Below are 18,595 nucleotides of genomic sequence, written 5' to 3' on the forward strand. Positions count from 1 at the left end.
AACTGCATAATCATAGCTTTCTAACTGGATCTTAATTTGCATGTCATATATTCTCTATGTGATCACAAGCTAGTGCAGAAACATGTTAACATTCAAAATCATCATCACTATTCCAAGTTGTTGAAGATGTGGAAAAGTAGTTATGACACAGCACTCTCATCTGTGACCAACAGATATTCAGTAAAGAAAGCTGGATCGATTATTTGGTAGCTTTTACTTACTTGTAGGATATATTTTTTTCAGTTCAGACCTTCATATATACTAAGACATCAAAATAATCTTTAAATGCTAATATGGCAACACAGACATAAAAGTACCTGCTTAAGCTAAATCCCATGCACTGGAAAGCCTTTTAAAAGACATCTCCTTCAGAGGAGTCTACAGGCACAACTCTGAGAACAGTCCCAAATATCCACAGCCAAATGTCATTCCTCCATTGAATGGCCAAAAGCTACACCCAAAACATGTGGCAGGATGAGTGCAACACCAACCCATTGTGCTGGGTCTTGGTCTAAGAAAGTCCATGGTAGGTCATGTGTCCATTAGAGCACACACTGCACCGTGCTCCTGAATCAATTCCACTACCCATTAAAAACATCAGTCATCACCTCTGCAATACCTTGCATATTCCAAAGTTTTTAAAGATAGGTTTATTTAATTTCCTTTACCTTCTACATACTTTTCCTCCTGACACCCATAATAAAACATGGCTGATATGCTCAAACCCACTATATCCACTTTTTAACTACGGTTTTACAGCAGATTTTAAATGTCCAAAATAAATTTAAAATAAAGACTTTCCTGCACAATTCAACTCATAATGGCACACTGTTGAGTATTAGCGAGACAATGCAAGTTGCAGCAGAGACAATGAAAAACTTTGTAATACTATTAGATGATTATGGAAATATGATCAGAGTATAAAAAATCTGATGTTCAGTAAGAGAAATAAAATTCTAATTGTAAGACTGCCTTTTCAATACTACTGCCCGAAACCTTTGCTCAGTGGAACAGGTGTAAATAAGGATATAATAGGAGCACAAAAGAGCTGCACAGCTATAATTGAGGACACTCTATTTTGATTGCAGAACTTACATTACTCATGATGATGCATTAGCTAGAGAAAGCACAGCTAGACATTAGATCCCAAGCTGAGTTCACTGGGCTAATAATTAGAAAGCCATTTCTTTTTCTTTTTTAACTTGGAAGGAGAAAATTTGATATAAAAATCACAGACTCAATAACTCCATCCCTTGGGGCCATTTCTACAAAGTCACTTTTTAAAGCACAGCCACAATATAAGGTCATCTGGAAGTATAAGTTGTTGCAGAATATAGTTGCTCATTTATTAAGCAATACTTAATACCAAAAATTTCACTGGGGCACTGAACTGTACACTGGGAGTTTTTGTTTTCCTTTTAAAATTAATTTCAGGAAACAGCTGAAATGAGTTTCAGCTACAAGTCCAAAGACTTTGGAAACAAATGTCCATATTCATTTTCATACATTCTGTGAGCCACCTGGACTTTCCTGAGCTGTATGCTGTTCACTGTATCCACCTTAAAAGAATCTCCAGCTCTTTGTAGTCTGGATTTTAGCTTTAGTGTAGGCTTGTACTCTGTGTAAGTGCCCAAAGCCCCCTACAGTTACTATGCCCTGACTGCCCCTGATGGCCAGTGGGCTTGCACAAGTGAGTCTTGTCCTTGAATAGGTGCTCACCTTGTTGTGGGTGTAGACAGAAAGAGCTGTGCCCATCATAGACAGGATATTCCTGACTCCTTGGGATTTGGCAAGCACGATGCTGTCTGTGAGGCTCTTCCAACTGTTCTCACCTCCACCTGTCCAGCCACTGCTCTGGACTTTCAACCTCCCACAGCTCTTCAACTTTTCTTCCCCTTCAGGCTGCTTCTAGAGTAAGGAGACCCAGAAGGCTCAGCTGGGATATCCAAAAATATTTAAGGAGGTGGGGAGGTCTGTTTCTTCATTTAGCATTTCTTTACTGATAACGTGGGGCAGAACAAGCCAACATCTCTGAAAACAGGGCTACCTAGCATTCAGCAAGCAATGCTGAGAGGATCCAACAGTGCAGTTAACATCAAGTAATGCCATTTGTTTTGCTGTGGTGAAACAGTAACAACATGGTGATGCCATTGGGAACAATGGCAATTACACAGCAAGCCACTTTAGCATTACTGTATCATTACAGCTCGATAATATGCAATCAAAACTTTATTAGCAATCATCAGCAGCATCTATTATTCATTGCTTAGATTCAGCTAAGAAAGGGAAGGCTGTATGCCTACCAGTAACAGGACTCTGAGCCTAAGCACAGGATTGGAAGGTAATTCCATGGTCATACAGTGCTGAGTCACCTTCAGCAATGTTACCATCTCAGTTGTTCTATCTATAAAACCGAATATTAATAATCAACTATAAGTTAAACTATTTTATTGTAAAATTTAACAATTATATCTTAAGTTGCAGGCATTCAACAGATGCAAGCAGATATCCGAGGTTGTAAAATATGTGAACCTATATATTTGTGCACAAATAAAGCCTATGAAAACACACACTCAACCTAAATGGTCAGTTGGTTTCAGCTCCTTCACACTGTAAATATGCTGGATAAATATGTGTGTGAACTCTGACATGAACAGCTCTAGTATGTAGAGTATCTTTTATGTATGCACAAGTTGTGACAATTTTGAATTTGAATTCTCAGTTTTTTTCATTATGCTAATGAGCTCTAACATGACAACCAACCCTTATTCCCAATTTGTACCACAGTTTAGAAACTCTCTAAAAGTAGACCTGAAAACAATCCTGTTCCTTCTCAAAAAGTTATTTTAGTTTATATTCAAGAGGTAATCAATGCTATCTCTATTTATTTCCCTACCTTATTTTGAGTAAAATAATTATATAATTTCCACCTAGACAATTACTTAATTAGCAAATTAGGAAAGCATCAGAAATAGCTGACTAAAGAAGCACAGTCTCGTAGTTTTAACTGCATACTTCCATCAAGATTTTGTCTTCACCTCTTCAGTGTAACCAGACACGGCTGTTACAAGTAAAAATCTTGTTAAGAATTTCATTACACAGCCTCTTTTCCCTATTTATTCAACAATGAAAAATTCTAATGTAATTCAAATTTAGGTCTTCAAAGCCTGTAACCTCACTTATGTGGGCAGGCATAAGTTACCTACACAAACTGACAGTGTTCTGCAGTGGTACAAAAACTGCAACACAAAGATCCACCCACAAATGTTCTCCACATACAGTCTCCCCATCTAGGCATGTACCTCTGACTGGTGTTTTTCACCACCATTTGCATCACTCTTAAAAATCTGACTGCAGCTCCAAGGTCACTAAGAACAAACAAGTGTCACTAGACCATCCTTTCTCATTCTTTGTTCCAATAAACAAGGAGAAAAAAATTATTTTGAGAGATGGGAGAAAAGGAAAGAGATGAAGTGAAAAAATATTTCGGAAGATGAAAGACAGTTTCAAGGAACAAAATAACTGATTAACACAAAGGTAGGTTAATATTTACTGACCAGAAAGAGAAACTGGGATATTAACATTTAAAAATTAGCCTAGTCAGAATTGATTAGTTTATAAAACTAGTTTATTTTCATTTAGTGACTAAGTCACTTAGTGACTTAGACAATATGATTTCTAGTATTATCTAGCCAGGTAAGTTAGGAACAAAACCAATTCAGGAAATAACTGGAGAGGATCTATTCCCACTTGGGTACAGAAACAGATTAATGGCATTTCTCTGCTAACAAAAAAAAAAAAAAAAAAAACTATCGTTTTTCACACCTGTTTTACAGCATATTTGTTTGATACCAATAAGAAGAATGCAAAAGAGAATTAAACAAAAAAGTTGAAAAATATATACACTATGCATACTGGGCAGGCTGCCAATGTGAATACAACACCCAAGGACCATCAGCAAACATGGGTGAAAACTGGGGAAGCTCCAAACTTTTTACACAGGGAGAAACACAGAAGTCCCTTGACTGTAAAGGACTTCATTCAGTTATTTAGTACAAATAGCGAGCTACATATCAACAGAGAAGGGCACTGTTTGATACTTTTGCAGTAGTTGGTCTGATTTGCACTTCTCCAGATCCAAGCACTTTGTAACTCTTCCAGTTTGACTCTGTGTGTCTCTTATACATCACAGCAGTCAGAGGTGGAGGAAGGAGTTGAGCCCAAAACATATCCAGGCATGGAGCACCTAGGCAGTAACCCCTGCCACAAGCACTTACTACCTTTCAGCTTTTCCATACTGGTTTTAGAAACCACACAATCATAGAATGGTTTGGTTTGAGTTGGAAGGGACCTTAAAGATCATCTAGTTCCAACCCTGCTGCCAGGGGCAAGGAACCTTCCACTAGACCAGGTGACTGAGAACCCATCCAGCTTGTCTCATCAACAAGCCACAGCCTTCATCCCCATCCCTGGCTCAGCAGGTTTGGGGAATCATCACATCAAGGAGTGAGCTCCCAGGGGCTCTCTAGAAGAAGTGGACAGCCCAAGGCACCCTGATGTCCAGACCCTGGCTGGGCTGTACCCTGTGAAATTGCAAGACATACCCAAGGAGAGTCCCTCAGGGTCCCATCCCTGCCGCACTAAAGTGGAGCCATGGACACCTGGCACATCCCCAAAGTCTGACACCACTGAGAGCCCTGAGGACATCTGTGCCCAGCCCTTGGGGCGGGACCACGACCTGTGCCAGAGCATCTGGTACATCTGTTACTTGTAAGTAAAAAGGCACGATTTCCAGATAATGCACGCTAGTATCAATTTTATTTGAACAGAATTCACACCACTTCTTTACACCAGCTGTCAGCAAGGTCTGGATGACCTTGTTTAAAGTGCTTATGTTCTCCAAAGAAAGAAACATTATCTGAAGCCTGGTTTATTTTAAAAGATCAAAGAGTTTATTTTGAAGAATCCAACTGAAAATGCTTAAAAGACTATGATAGATACCCTAAAGTATGGATTGGAAAACTTGAAATATATTGCACATGTTGTATGGGCCAATGACAAATATTAGGAAAGCAGTGTGTGCTTACGTAGTTGGGAGTATCCAAACTGTCATTTGGTTGTCTTATTTGCACAAGATGTTGGACAAAACTTAAAACAGAAACAAATGTGCAATAAATTTTGAATCTTGTGAGTTTAAAGGATAATTACAAATGAACTGTCATAGCCCTAAAAAGGCCAATCTTGAGCCAATGCTAAGCAGTCTCCATTTAATCTAACTCTCTTTCCTGAATACCTCCTTCTTACGACTAGAAATTTCCAGAAATACCCTTATTCTGTATGGACCAGTGGCCCTGGTCAGACTCTGGTATGACAAGTTATTGCAGAAGGACTGTCATTAAAACAATGCCACCTCTTTCAAAATAAGTAACAAGACTCTTTTGCAGCATGTTCTGGAAACAGACTTTTCCCACTCCCTATTCCTTTACCCAGTCCTTTTCTTGGATTGTCTCTGTAAAGGTCCTTACACTCACAGCTGAAGGTCAAATCCCCATACAAGCTCTTGTGACAGCATGAAGTTTACAAGTACCTAAGCCACACAGTTTTAGATAAATTATTTGTTTCTAGACCTGAAGCTTATGAGCTACATTGGAAGGTCACCTATGACTGCTTAAGTCTCCTATCATTTATTTCTACTGCTAGAGATAACCAGCAAAACTAACAGAGCAAATACTGATGCAGTATCACATTTGGTGATAACAGTGAAATACTTTCACTTTTCAAATGTATGTGATCGGTCTAGCAAAAATTTGTTGTGGAAAATTTATACAGACCCACACACAGAAAAAAAAATTACAGCACAAAAAGCCTCCTTAGCAAAAGACAACCAAGACCTGAGAAGATAACTGAGAAGTGTGACTAGTATAACACAGACTTATCCCTGTTTTTGTGTTGATGTACACCTGAACAATCTGTGCAATCTGTGCACACAAAGGCAACAGGCATAGTGGTATCTCAATTCACAAGTATTATGGGAAAGAGAACAACTTAGAAATTTATTTGGATTACTATTTATTCCCAGTTGTCATAAAACACAATACAACCTACACTGTTGGTATACTTCATCCAGACAATCCTAACTGCTTCCAAAGCAGGATTATTTACTAACCTCAGTACACTACTCAAGCAGCAAGAATTCCCAAAAGACACATCCTAACTCAGCAAGCATTTCAGACTTTTAAAAAATTTGATACAGAATTTCTAGGAAAAGGAAAAACATGTCAACTTGTAAAGTAGAATCAATAAGGTACCTTATATTCTCCATCATTCTTTGTTTCTAATGTTAAAACTCATTACAAACTCTAATTCCACGACAGGAAATGCATTTAAGGAAGAGAAGGACTAAGAGTTGATGACAATCTGGATAATCTTACTACAATAGCATCAGTCAGCTACCAACTCAACTCAGCAGCAGTCTGGAAAAGGTAGTGATGGATGTATTCCAAGAACAGTAGGAGGGAAAGTTATAGAAAAAACAAACAGAGAACTTACCTCCACAAAGAGCTCTCCAGAACTTTCCCCATGTCAGTATGATAATACTTGGTAAGGATCAGGATCACCTAAAAGAAAATGAGAAGAAATAGATTTAAATATGCAAACTGATGTAAGAAACAGAAACAGACACGGGCAGCATGATTTTGGGAAATACAGAAGTGAGGCTTCTGAAAATCTGAACAGCATTTCACCTCATTTTTAGCTCTCAAGAGTTTTGCTTTTTAGCCTGGCTTTTTCATTTCTCTTTCTGGGAAGAATCATTTCAGCACTTGAAGTTTTCTGCAAACGTGCTGACTGTGAAAGATTGCCCATTTCATATAAGCACTGGAGTTGGAATTGTCACATAAATACCACCACCATACAACATTCCCCAAGCATTCTTTATGACTTTCTGATTAGGAAAAAAATATCTAGTTGCTGGTTTAAATTTAGGAGGCAACTCTACAGACACAATTATTTTTTTATCCAAAGTGTTAAACAATGATGATTAATTTTGATTAACCAGATTTTTAAAAATCAGGAAAAAATTTAGCTCTGGCCTTCCTTACAAGATCAGCAATGCAACTTTCACAGCTATCACTTTTCATTTCTTGAAGCATCACTTTTTCCCCATCATGAAGCAGCTCTGTGCTCAGTAAATTACTCGTCTACATCAGCAACAGCCAACAAAATACACAAGCAAATTTCATCCACAAAACATCTTCACCCTATGAAAAAAAGCCAGCAAGAAATACTTTCCATCTGCTCAACACGTGACAAAGTCACTGGTCAAATAATGTAAAGTCCTAGTCCACAACCAGTGTATCCAAACCAATACTGTGCTTTATGTTGGGATCTTACACAGGTTTCTTTCACTTGCTGCCAGTCCATATTAGTGGCTGTTAGGGCCACATGCCCACAGCAACCCCACAGAGGTAGAACAGGCTGGTTCCCTGCACAGCTGGAAGCTTTCTTCAATGTGGGGTCAACACCAGCCTCCAACAGTTTGGAGCAAGCTGTAATTTAAGTGGCACTGCTCTGCTCCTGACCACCAGATGAAATCTCCAACAAACAGCAACTGCAGGCATTCACTTTCATTAGTCAGGTAATAATTATGCTGATGATACATTTATACTGCACTTCTTGTATGCTGGAGCTTGTGAGAGAACAGAATTCCAGACCAAGGATGTTATTACATGGAAATAATGCAGTGTTTTACAAAACTGAGGTATAATACCAGTCTCACTCAGGGTAAGGCAAATATAATAAATTCACAACACATATTCCTGGATGTATATTGATATAAGCAAAAGTGGAAACAATCCATAATTCATAAGTAGTATTATTCACTCCTATTCTCAAAAGAGTCACAATATACCAGATCACTATTTTGGAATTTGATTATTTATAAAAATAAAGATTTGGCTTAAAAAAAGAAAAGGAAAAAAAAAGAAAAAAAATTAAGAGATTACTACAAGACTTACAAAGCAAAGAGAAAGAATCATTTCCCAAAGGAGAGGGTATCTATGTGTGAGATTCCTGGCTACACCCCAAGCACGTTCCACCAGGTCAGCTATTTATTGTATTGTCAGTGTCTTAACTACAGCTTTTTCTGGCACTTGCAATTAAGAAGAAAAAGAAACTCCACTACTGGGAGCATCTATTGGTTCCAATTAGTAAGGAAAAAGTTTCAGACTGTGCTTTTACAAACAAGCATAATCCCTCTTAAGTCACAAAAACTTATCTGGAATTTGTTTTTTTAAGAGATACAAGAATGCACACTTGGTACATGAAAATAAAAATACCTAAAAATACAAGATATTACACTTTGTTTCCTTCCATTTAGGCAGAAATGGAGGCTGAATCCTGAACTTGATGACTCAACTTTCTTCATCCTAGAATTAGAAATTTTATAATTCAGATAATTTTCAGCCACATGTGTTGGACTCATCCTGCCATAGGCTAAGCCTAATGTTCCATTCCTAAATTAAACTGATTAAAATCACACACAGAAAATCCTATTGGGTCACCCTCAGTCCATCTGCTTTGAGCATAACCTGTATGGATGCACCAACAAAGAACCTTCCAGATAAGCCATTTCTGTAGCTCAGCACCTGTTAGAAACATTAGAGCCTGTCTGGCCCAGGGTACAGCTGGCCAGCTGCAGTTCATCTGGGCATGCACACAGAGCCAGAAAGCCACTGCTGCTCCACACACTTCAACTGAAGGGCTTTCAGGAAACTGCAAACTGCAGTGGGGAGCAGCCATAAGCAGTAAAGCATCATCTTGATGCTGCAGAATTGGTGCTTGAAACTGAGTCAGAGCTCTGAAAAATAAATGTCAGTACTTTCCAATCTGATTGGTAAATTCATGCAAAAATTAAATACCTTATTTTGCATTTTGGAAACAAAAGCCATAAGAAGTCACCTTTGAACTCTCGAATGCCATTAGCAGATTCTTGACAGGACTTAAGTATGAAGCTGCTGAGGGGCTGACCATCATTTCAACTATGCCAGTAGATTTCATCCCATTATCTGAATAATGGAGGCCAGCTATTTAACAGATATTACAGCGTAGTCCTTTAGACTGTGGGCATCTTTTCAGATGTTCCTGCTAACCATAATGGTAGTTTTTCTAAATTAATAGATAGAGCCAAAGAACAGAAGGAATTATTTCACAGTGAAAGCATAAAGGTCTTCAGGATCTCTGGATTCTACCCATCATTTTTAAGAGCAGAAGCCTGTTTCACTGATTTCATTTTAATGAGACTCTGTAATTACGAGCATTTTACAGGCTGGATTGAAGCCAGTGGTTCATACACATGGTTCTCCTAGTGAAAGTGCTTGGGTGGCCTGTGGCTGAGGAGAGGCACAGAGCAACAGAGCAATGATCAAGGATATGATTCTTAATCAGCTCATACTACCATCAGTCATGGACAGCTAAAATAAATTTAGCTTTTTTTCTGTTATTATTTTACAGCAAAAATAAATGTAGGCAATGAAGGAGAAATAGATTTATCAGATTTTTTACTTTAAGGTGGATTTATAGGAATATGTAGAAATCTCCACTCCATCCAGACTTACAGAGATTTGTGAAAACATTTTAAACCCTTTGATCCTAAATTTACCCACAATTGAGCTCCCTCCCAGAGCATGACAATGAAGGTGACAACAATGATTACCCTTGTGTGCTAGGGACCTATGAACACCTGATAGAGCTTCTGGACAAAAATACTGAAAGGGAAAAAAGAAAGTGAAATCTTTCAGCTTTTATCACAAAATTGGTACTCTATTACTTGATTCTTTGGTAAAGGCCTCTCCATAAAGCCAGTATTTCTCTCTATGTGCCACAGTCTGGAAGACAAATCCCTCAGGATTCTAAGAATCAAATTAGAAGTTAGTTTTCCATGGAAGAAAAAAAAACTAGCTCCAGTCATTTTCTCTGTGTTAGACGTTCAGAAATTTCTCTACCTCATCCTCCTCCTCCTTTTTTTGGAGGGAGAGGGACAGTGGGGTGCACAGATAGATTTTGATTCTTCCACGTCATTCCCCTGCTTCCATAACTTCACTCCTGCCCTGTGTGAATTCTCACTGCTACAGTAGTCCCTGCTCAAAACTGTTTTCCAAACAAAGGAGTTGAAGCAGTTTCAATCCAAAATCCTTTCTGGATACAGACTTGTCTTCAGGGGTGCACTGGGTTTTCAGTGAATGACAGACCAGGAAAACAAATGGAAAATTCCACAGATATTATTACCCATGAATAAGGAAAGTTAGAATAATCTATGTTTATCCCCTCTCCTTTTTTGTTGCTCTCTTCTGAAAATGCTTTGCAGCAAGGCTGGGCTGAAAAGAGCACAACTTCGCTTTACGAGACACAATGTGCTTTTAATCATTTCCTAATAAAATTTTGGCTTTAAGAAGCCCATTTTAATCCTCTCTTTTCATCACCATGTCAGCTAAGAGGGCTGAGAAAGGAAAAAGGAATGAATTCTAGATCAATCACTTTTCCTGGTGTTTATATTTTATCTTCCTGTGGAGGATTTGCTAAGATCCTTCTCTTTTTGATAAACATCAACTTTTGGAAAACTATTTTATTTTTTCCCCATGCTCCTTCCATGATGCTTTTTTTCATGGACTATTCTTAACAAAGATCTCTCTTTTTCTATCTACATGCAGATTCACACAGATAAATTTTTATTTGACCCCTGAAATTTGTGATTTTAGGTTAGATTTTTTTTGGCATCCATTCAGAAGTTTCATAGCAAAAGTCTCATACTTTCAAATGCACAATTACAAGCATTTTCTCAAGTTTTTAGAAAGTGAGAGCATGCTGTAGGGACTTCTGGGCAGCCAGAGCTACCAGGAAAATAAACTCCTCAGACAGATTCAAGTTTTTGCAAACTTTTTAGCATCTGCTTAACTTAATTCATGTGAATGAACCCACTGAAATCTAAAGAAGTGTTTATGAGAGTCACTTGAACCGGCACTTAAAACTCTGTATATGACTGGAACATTAGCTGCTGTTTTGCTCAAAAACAGCCTCACCTTTTCAGCTATTTAACTATTCCACTGCACACCACAACTATTTTGGTGAGATCTAGAGGTTCTAGGCACATCTTATTAATTTTTCACTACCATCCTCTGCAATTCCAAAACTTTTTTGACAACTAATAATCAAAAAGCTCCCTATCAAATTATAGGCAACCACCTACTGCTCCAATCTCTCAAGCCATTTCCACTTTTGCAGCAGCAGGCTCTTCAATCATCATGCTAAGAGCAATGTTAATTTTCACATTTCTTATTTAAAACAAAGATTCTTATGAGAAAAATAAAATTCAGGAAATTATTAGTATGAAGGTGCATTACTACAAGGCTATTATATGGGCCAACTACCATACCACTATTAATAACCGCATCATAATTTGATTATGCTGGGAAAACTAAAGAGAAAAAGAGCATTTAGGTTTATTTTGTTGCAGCACTATGATGAAAGGTAAAAAAGCAAACATTTAAACCATTACTTAGGGCTATTAAGAATTCACTGTATAAGCTTCTACTCCTCTCTGGTAATAAAGTTCATAAAAGCAATACATGATTTAATATGAAATACTTACATAATACTTACAGAATTAGATTTCTGTTTCTTCCAACTAAATTGTATTGGGAGACAAGAGGACTTACTGTGTATGAAGTCACTGACTATACCAGTGCCTTTGTCTTAAACATTCGTAATAATTCCATACAGTGAATTAATTCATAATTCAAAGTAAGACACAATAATGGCTCAATTCCTGTTCTCTAAGAGGTATTTCCATCCACAAGAGCTGAAAAAGTGCATAGTCTTGAAAGCAGTGGTTGTGATTGCTTCCAGATTCAAAACCATTTTAAACATAGTACTTCACACATCGACTCTGAAAACACTCATACAGAAAAGGAACTTTAAGATATCTGATATATTTAATCCACTATCTAGCACAGAACAGGATTATCCTCTGTTAGCTCTGTACAAACACAGAAGAAAAGGACAACCTACTGCCTTCAGGAGCCTACAGTACAGGACACAAGAAGTCTTCAAAGCCATCACCATCAACCATTACCAATTCATGCCAGATTTTCAATGCAAGCTCCTAAGAAAAATATGTTTATGCGATGCCACTACATATACGTGACTCTGTCTATAGGTTTGGCTCCTCATCCCTACCTTTAATTCTAAATTCACTGACTGGTTTCAATCATATTTAACAGAGAAGTAGATAGCCATATGGCTGAATAGCCATATCATTTTATATCACAAGTCCATAGCACTCTGGATACATCTAGAACAGCAATAAACAAAAAGTACAAAAAATATAAGAATGGGGAAGGCATATAAATAATGCTTCCCGAACGTTTTCCTATCTTCAGTAATTTGCAACTCAGGCAGCTGGGTTGCTACTGCAGTTGTTAGCAGCTGGCTGCTTGGATAAGCCCAGGTTTTACGTGGTACTGCCTGACTCAGCCACACAAGAGCAGAGACCTTTGTTATGTAACTGTTAGTGGTCAGTCCCTAAAAATCGAATTATCTGTAGAACTGGCCAGCCAATCTGGACTGCTGCCACTTCAACATATTCACATTGCAGCTCCTTTCTTGAACCATTAGATGCAGGTCCAAGATTTCTGGGCATGCTGCAGATGCAGGGCTTGCTTGAGCAAATGGGAGGGAACTCATTTTGAAGGCCACAGAATTATTAGACTCAAATCTGCAGCTTTGGAAACTGTCTAATACATTAACTACTTGCTCAATTAAACTTCCTGTTCTTTTTCAAACAGCCCCAAACAATGTCACCTCTGACACAAAAATCTCCGGTTTTCTGTCATTGCCTTTTACTACATAACCAGAGCAACTTTTAGGTTTAAATATTTAACATAGCATTTGATTAGTTCTTAAAACCACATTTGCAAACATGCCAAGAGAATAAATTTCTAAAGCATGAAGCAAGACTATTTTTTCTTGTCTCTCTAGTCTCCTAATAGTGATTCTTTTTTAAATACAGACTAGCTTTACTTATCTTCCCTACTAATGTATTCTAAATTGAATTAACAATCCTTCCTGCAGAACCAAACTTATTATGTGAATATTCTTTTTCATTTCCATGAAAATTCAAGAGGAAGCAGAGCTAATATCAAAAGATGGCATATGTAAAACATCTTTAGTTTCTTCCAAATATTTTAGGAATGCATATTATGGATAAGCTGTTTACCTCAATCATCACTATTATATAGCTATTCACTACCAGAAAAGAAAAATCAGATTTTAAGTGCAGTTTGTGAAACATTCCCAGTCTCGCATGTGGTATTACTGTCCAATAATAAAATATGAAAATTTAAAGAGAGCTTCTAATCTGCATCACTAAATCCTTTCTCAAGGCCAGAGCTTTTTGTAAAAAAAAGAAAAATATTTACATTTAAAAATACCTATGCTTTTTATTTCAGAAATGAAATTATTATGCAAGACATATGGAAATAGCTATAGAGGAGGATACCACAAGCTGGGCAGAGCATTCCCTTGACGCAGGGCTGTTGGCAGACATGTTCACATTGGTTACTCTCCCTCACAGCTGCTCTGTCTTCACCAGAACCACAGGATTAAATATCATTGTACCAAATAACATCATACTTACCAGAGGGTTCATCAGCCTACAATGACCTCAAAATAACATTTAATTATCTCTGAAATGGCTAAGAGTGTTCAAATTAGGCCTAATTGTCTATCAAAAAAATGCTTTATAAAGATTGTACATGGAAACAAGGACTTTGATGCTTCATGAAGATCAGTCCGAGAATCACATTGTTTAATATCCTTCTCCATCATGAATAACGGCTGAAATTTATATTAATTGAATATTGTAGGTGCCTGAGTTTGTTCTGTATGAATGAGAAAGGTAAGCATGGGAATGTGATATACAGAGTGGAACATGGGCACACTCCTACCTGAAAGGAGTTCTGCAGGACAAACATGCTAAAGACCAAGGCACTTCTATTACAGTGACAGAGTGATGCTGATTAATATTTCAGCAGAAGGCCAGAGAGAAACCAGAGGCAGATGCAAAAATTGTTTCACATCTTTTGTGATGTGGAGAATGTATGTTCCACTACTTTAACTCTGCTTATTCCAAAGTCAAAATCAGGCCTGGAAAATGACACAAAATAGTGAGTGAAAAGGATTTAAAAAATAAAAATAAAAATCAGGTTGCCTAGTAAAACAGGAATAACCCAAAACAGATCTGGGGCTGATACTCCAGGTGCTGTCTAACGAAAGTCCTCTGGTCTCCCAGCTCAATCAGCTTCCCAATGAGGAGTGCATGGGTGCCTCTCCAAAGGACCATACTCTGCAGTTTCACACAGGGACACACACAGGAACAGTTTCAAACAAGGCCCAACACGACCCACTTCTCCTGGGTGGAAGTTGGTCTCCCTCTGACTGCCTTTCATTTTAGCCATTTCATCCCTACTTATCTTGCTAAAATAACTAATTTCAGAAGTACCAACACACTGCCCCTAGCGTAATGTGAGAGGGAACCATTCCCACTCAACTGCCAAGCCTGCCTGCTCCCCATGGCCCCATTCACCATCAATTTGGAACACCTCAAATGGCATTAACAGAATTCAGCTACTGTGAAATACTGGGAATGAACCCTTTTGAGAAGAAGGATGAAAGCACATTTATCTTCAGCATTATTCCTGAAGCAGCAGAACTTCATATCCGTGCCAATGGAAAGGGTGTAAAGGAGCTGAGAGAACATCCAAGTGGGTTAGGAGACTATTAGAAAGGGCTTGGGAGCAGTTGGGAAAATTGGTCAGGGGCCAAATACGTCAAAGAAAACATTGGAAGCAACTGAGGGAGTGCTGGAAAGTTCTCCACATTCAGTCTGAAGCCAAACCAGGAGATTTCCAATCTGTGAGCACTGAGTTTTTGCCAGCTTTTTGTGTTTCCTCACCCAGCCTCTGCCCTAGGTGTCCATTACTTTAAGAGCCATGGGGACATAAAAAAGCAAAGTGGAATTATATAGCATTATCTGTGAAAAGGAACAGCTCTTTCACCAGGCAATGCCACATCAGTTTGGATCCCTCTTGTCATAGAAACAAGACTATGCTTTAGTTTAGCCAGTATGAAGTATAATAACATAATCAGTCATCTTAGAGCCAGGTTTTAAATTAGTCTCGCATTCCAATCTTAAATCTCTAATACATTTTAAATGACCCTCAGATCAAGTAGATACAAGCAGGAAAAGATTGTAGGCCCTGATATATGAGATCTATATTTCGTTATTTTACTCCAGTTAAGACAGGTATTCAACAGATTCTTTAGAGACAGTTTTTGCATGTCAGCATTTAATCAGCCATAGCTAGAGTTGCAAAGCAGTTTCAGTAGTAAACTCTTAATGTGAAATTCTCCCACTTAAAAATTAATGCTTTTCATGCTTGGTCTCTCCCTGTGATCAGAGATTGTTTTAGAAATATGCTAAGTACTTCTTTCTTCATGTTACAAGCACTACTCTTTTCTGTCTTCATGGATTTAAGGATAGGTACAACAGTTAAGGAACACAAGAAGTGGAAGGAAAATATTTTAAATTCATGCCTAGAACACTTCTGAACAGTTATCGCTACACTTACACCTTCTCGCAGCTCTTTTCTGTAGAAATATGGATATTTCAGTCTTCTTGCACCCCCTTAACAAAATTTCTATTTTATAGTTGAGAAATGGAGACAGATGTATCACCCTGTTTTATCCCAATTTTAGGATAGGAAAAGAGAGAGACACCTCTAGATATTGGTTTTAATTACCTAGATGTGAACAGTTCTTTGGAAGTACTTTGTTTCCTAGTGATTTATCATACTGAGGACCTACATTTCCAGCTTGACCGTCTCAGACTGGATGAATCCCTATCTAAATAAGCTGCAGGTGGAGCAGAAAACATCAGATAAAGTGAGAACTAACTGAGAAGCAGGATCAACAGACATGTCTAAATTTCATATGCCTAACCTCAAGGATATTCTTTTCTGATCCATGATGTTCCCAGACCCAATTCCCCCATCTCCCAAAAGCTTTCAGGGCCCAAGACCCTTTCCCTATCACTGCTACCCACAACACATGGAACACACCCACACTGTGGAGCCAGATCTGCAGCAGTTATGTGCTTCTGTACTACCAGTGACCTGACATGGAACAGAAACTTTGCCAAAGAGGCAACATCTTCAATATGGCAAAAATTCATTTTTTCCCTTACCTCTCTTTCCACAAAGGAATAAAAGAAAAACTAAGGAAAGAGTTGAAGAAATTTGTAAAAAATATATATATCATCTCAGAAGGTGCAGCATACTAAATTTTTTAACTATTAAAAATCCTCATATTTCATTTCTTCAAACTAGTAGGTATGAACCATGATGTACTTCATTCCAAGGTTCTTTATAACAGAACTTTATACTATCAGACAGTTAAAACTTCTGTACAGTGTACATGACATTTACTGTTGTCCTCCATTATATTGAGCATCTCTCTGGAACAGCTATTTATTTTCCAATCATTTTTCCTAATGAGTTTGTTCTATATTTGAATTGTAAATGCCTGTCTCTATTTATATTTTATTTCTGAAACTTAGAGTATAGTCTTCTCTGTTTACCAGTCAACAGTCTTTCTTATAGAAATTAACTTATCCCAAAATAAAGAAAAAAAATCTGAACCTTTAAATTCTTGCAAATTGTTTTTCTCAAGTTCGGGGTTTAATTGATGCCATGACAGAAAGACAGTAATAACCAAAGCTCAGAAGCTACAGCCCAAAACCAATGGCAGCTTTTCAGCTCAGTGTTGTCTACCAAATGGATGTTTTATTTGCTCTCTCCTCCCCCTTCCATACCCAGGCATTTACTCTGAGTCTGATTCAAAGTCTAAACCAATTAGAATCTGGATTAAGCCCATTCTAAACACAGGAAAAATAAATCAGATCTTGAAATTTGTTACATGGTGAGAAGGATCCAGTTTGGATGAAACCAGTATTTGCAAGTCTCATATTCTGTGCACAGGAAAAACAACCACGTTGCATTTTCCACAAAATTTATGTAATTGTACAAATTTATGACTTTAAATGTCAAGTTATAATGGACATGAGACTACTGAAAGAGAACAGCTAGAGCTAAACTTAACGATGCAAACTTTTTCACTATACAGCATGAACTTACCCTTGGCAGTGTATCTCTAAATAGACATTTCTTGAAGTAAAGTTCACTCACAGTGTACATGAGAAAGTAAGCAGAAGTAACTATTGGAAATTACTTCAGACCTATTACGTCAATCCCTGATCAACTACATATATTGTTTTTTATTTTTTAAAATACTGTATTTTGCAACAATTTTTTAAGATTAGAAGCCACAGGAAAAATTCATCACCCATATGTCTAAAATAACATTCAATTCCTTTCATTTCTCTCCTTTGGAACAAGGAATATCTTTTCATCAGCAGAAATGATTTTCCAACCTCTCCCAAGCCCATCATCATTTTAGACAAGGCAGTAGGCCTATATTATTCAAAAGAAAATAGAAGGAAAATGAAGCTTTCAATGCAGCCCAAGAAATAGCTGTAGAAGATTATTTTGTAGACACAGTAAAATGAATAAAATGTCCACTCAAGTCTACTCAGCCACCTCCTGAAGACAGAAGCATGTCAAAACTGACCAAGTTTTAAGGGGGGAAAAAAAATCCAAAAAAAATGTCTATCTTCCTTGCCAATTCTTCAGTGAATTGTCTTTTTCCAAATAGAAGGCCAGTAACATTTCTTCAGGAAACACAGTGTTAAAAACAAGGAAAACTTCATTTAAGCTAAAATTTGACTTTTAATTGTCACTTGTATAATGGTAACCCAGTGGAAATGTTTGTGCATGATATAGGAAAATTAAGGAGCAAAGTGGCTCAGGCTTTCTTTCTGAGACTTAAAATGAGCAAGGATAACTCATCACATTAGTTAATTAATACAGCATCCTTATACTGCTACGTGAAAAGAGAAATTACAAATGTTATATTTCAGTGCTGGGAGATTTTAGCTCAGGCCAGGGATTTCCTACCTATGTTCACAAACTGCCCAGCTCAGAGCACTACCCACAGACACCTATGCAATTTCAGGGGCATTGATTCCATATAAGCAGGGCAAGAAATCAAGTCCCCTCCATATTCCTTGGTCCAGAGAAGGTGAAAGCATTCTTTAATCTCTGTGACAACAAATTGACAGCAATTTACCTGAAATGGTATTTTTTGCAGCTTATCTATCCCTTCCCCAAATCACAACACAAGCAGCCTGAAGTGCATTTCTCAGGAAAGAGACATAATACGTAAATACATAAATACAACTCTTAATCAGTTGTGCTTATTAACTAAGGTACCAATAGGTGATGATACAAAAAAAATTTAATAAAAAAAAGAAGAGATCCAGTGTATGGACATAAAGGTCAGGGGACTACAGTGAAGAAGCAGAAATTATCAGGTATCTGGAAATAATGCAAGCTCTCCATGAATAAAATAAACAGGCAGTAAATGT

The 18,595-nt window shown here is 37.6% G+C and overlaps 1 protein-coding gene across 9 annotated transcripts in view; it reads right to left on the reverse strand.

Moving 5' to 3' along the window:
- SORCS2 (sortilin related VPS10 domain containing receptor 2) overlaps positions 1 to 18,595 on the reverse strand; it is a 532,019-nt gene that overhangs the window by 352,340 nt on the left and 161,084 nt on the right. For all 9 annotated transcript variants that reach the window (XM_088163095.1, XM_014895301.2, XM_088163094.1 and 6 more), the window contains exon 2: positions 6,550 to 6,617. In XM_088163095.1, coding sequence (XP_088019221.1) covers positions 6,550 to 6,617 — 68 coding nt within the window. The remainder of the gene's footprint in view (positions 1 to 6,549; positions 6,618 to 18,595) is intronic.

This window comes from Sturnus vulgaris, chromosome 4 (assembly GCF_052056855.1).
Source record: "Sturnus vulgaris isolate bStuVul1 chromosome 4, bStuVul1.hap1, whole genome shotgun sequence".
In the NCBI taxonomy this organism is placed as follows: Eukaryota; Metazoa; Chordata; class Aves; order Passeriformes; family Sturnidae; genus Sturnus; species Sturnus vulgaris.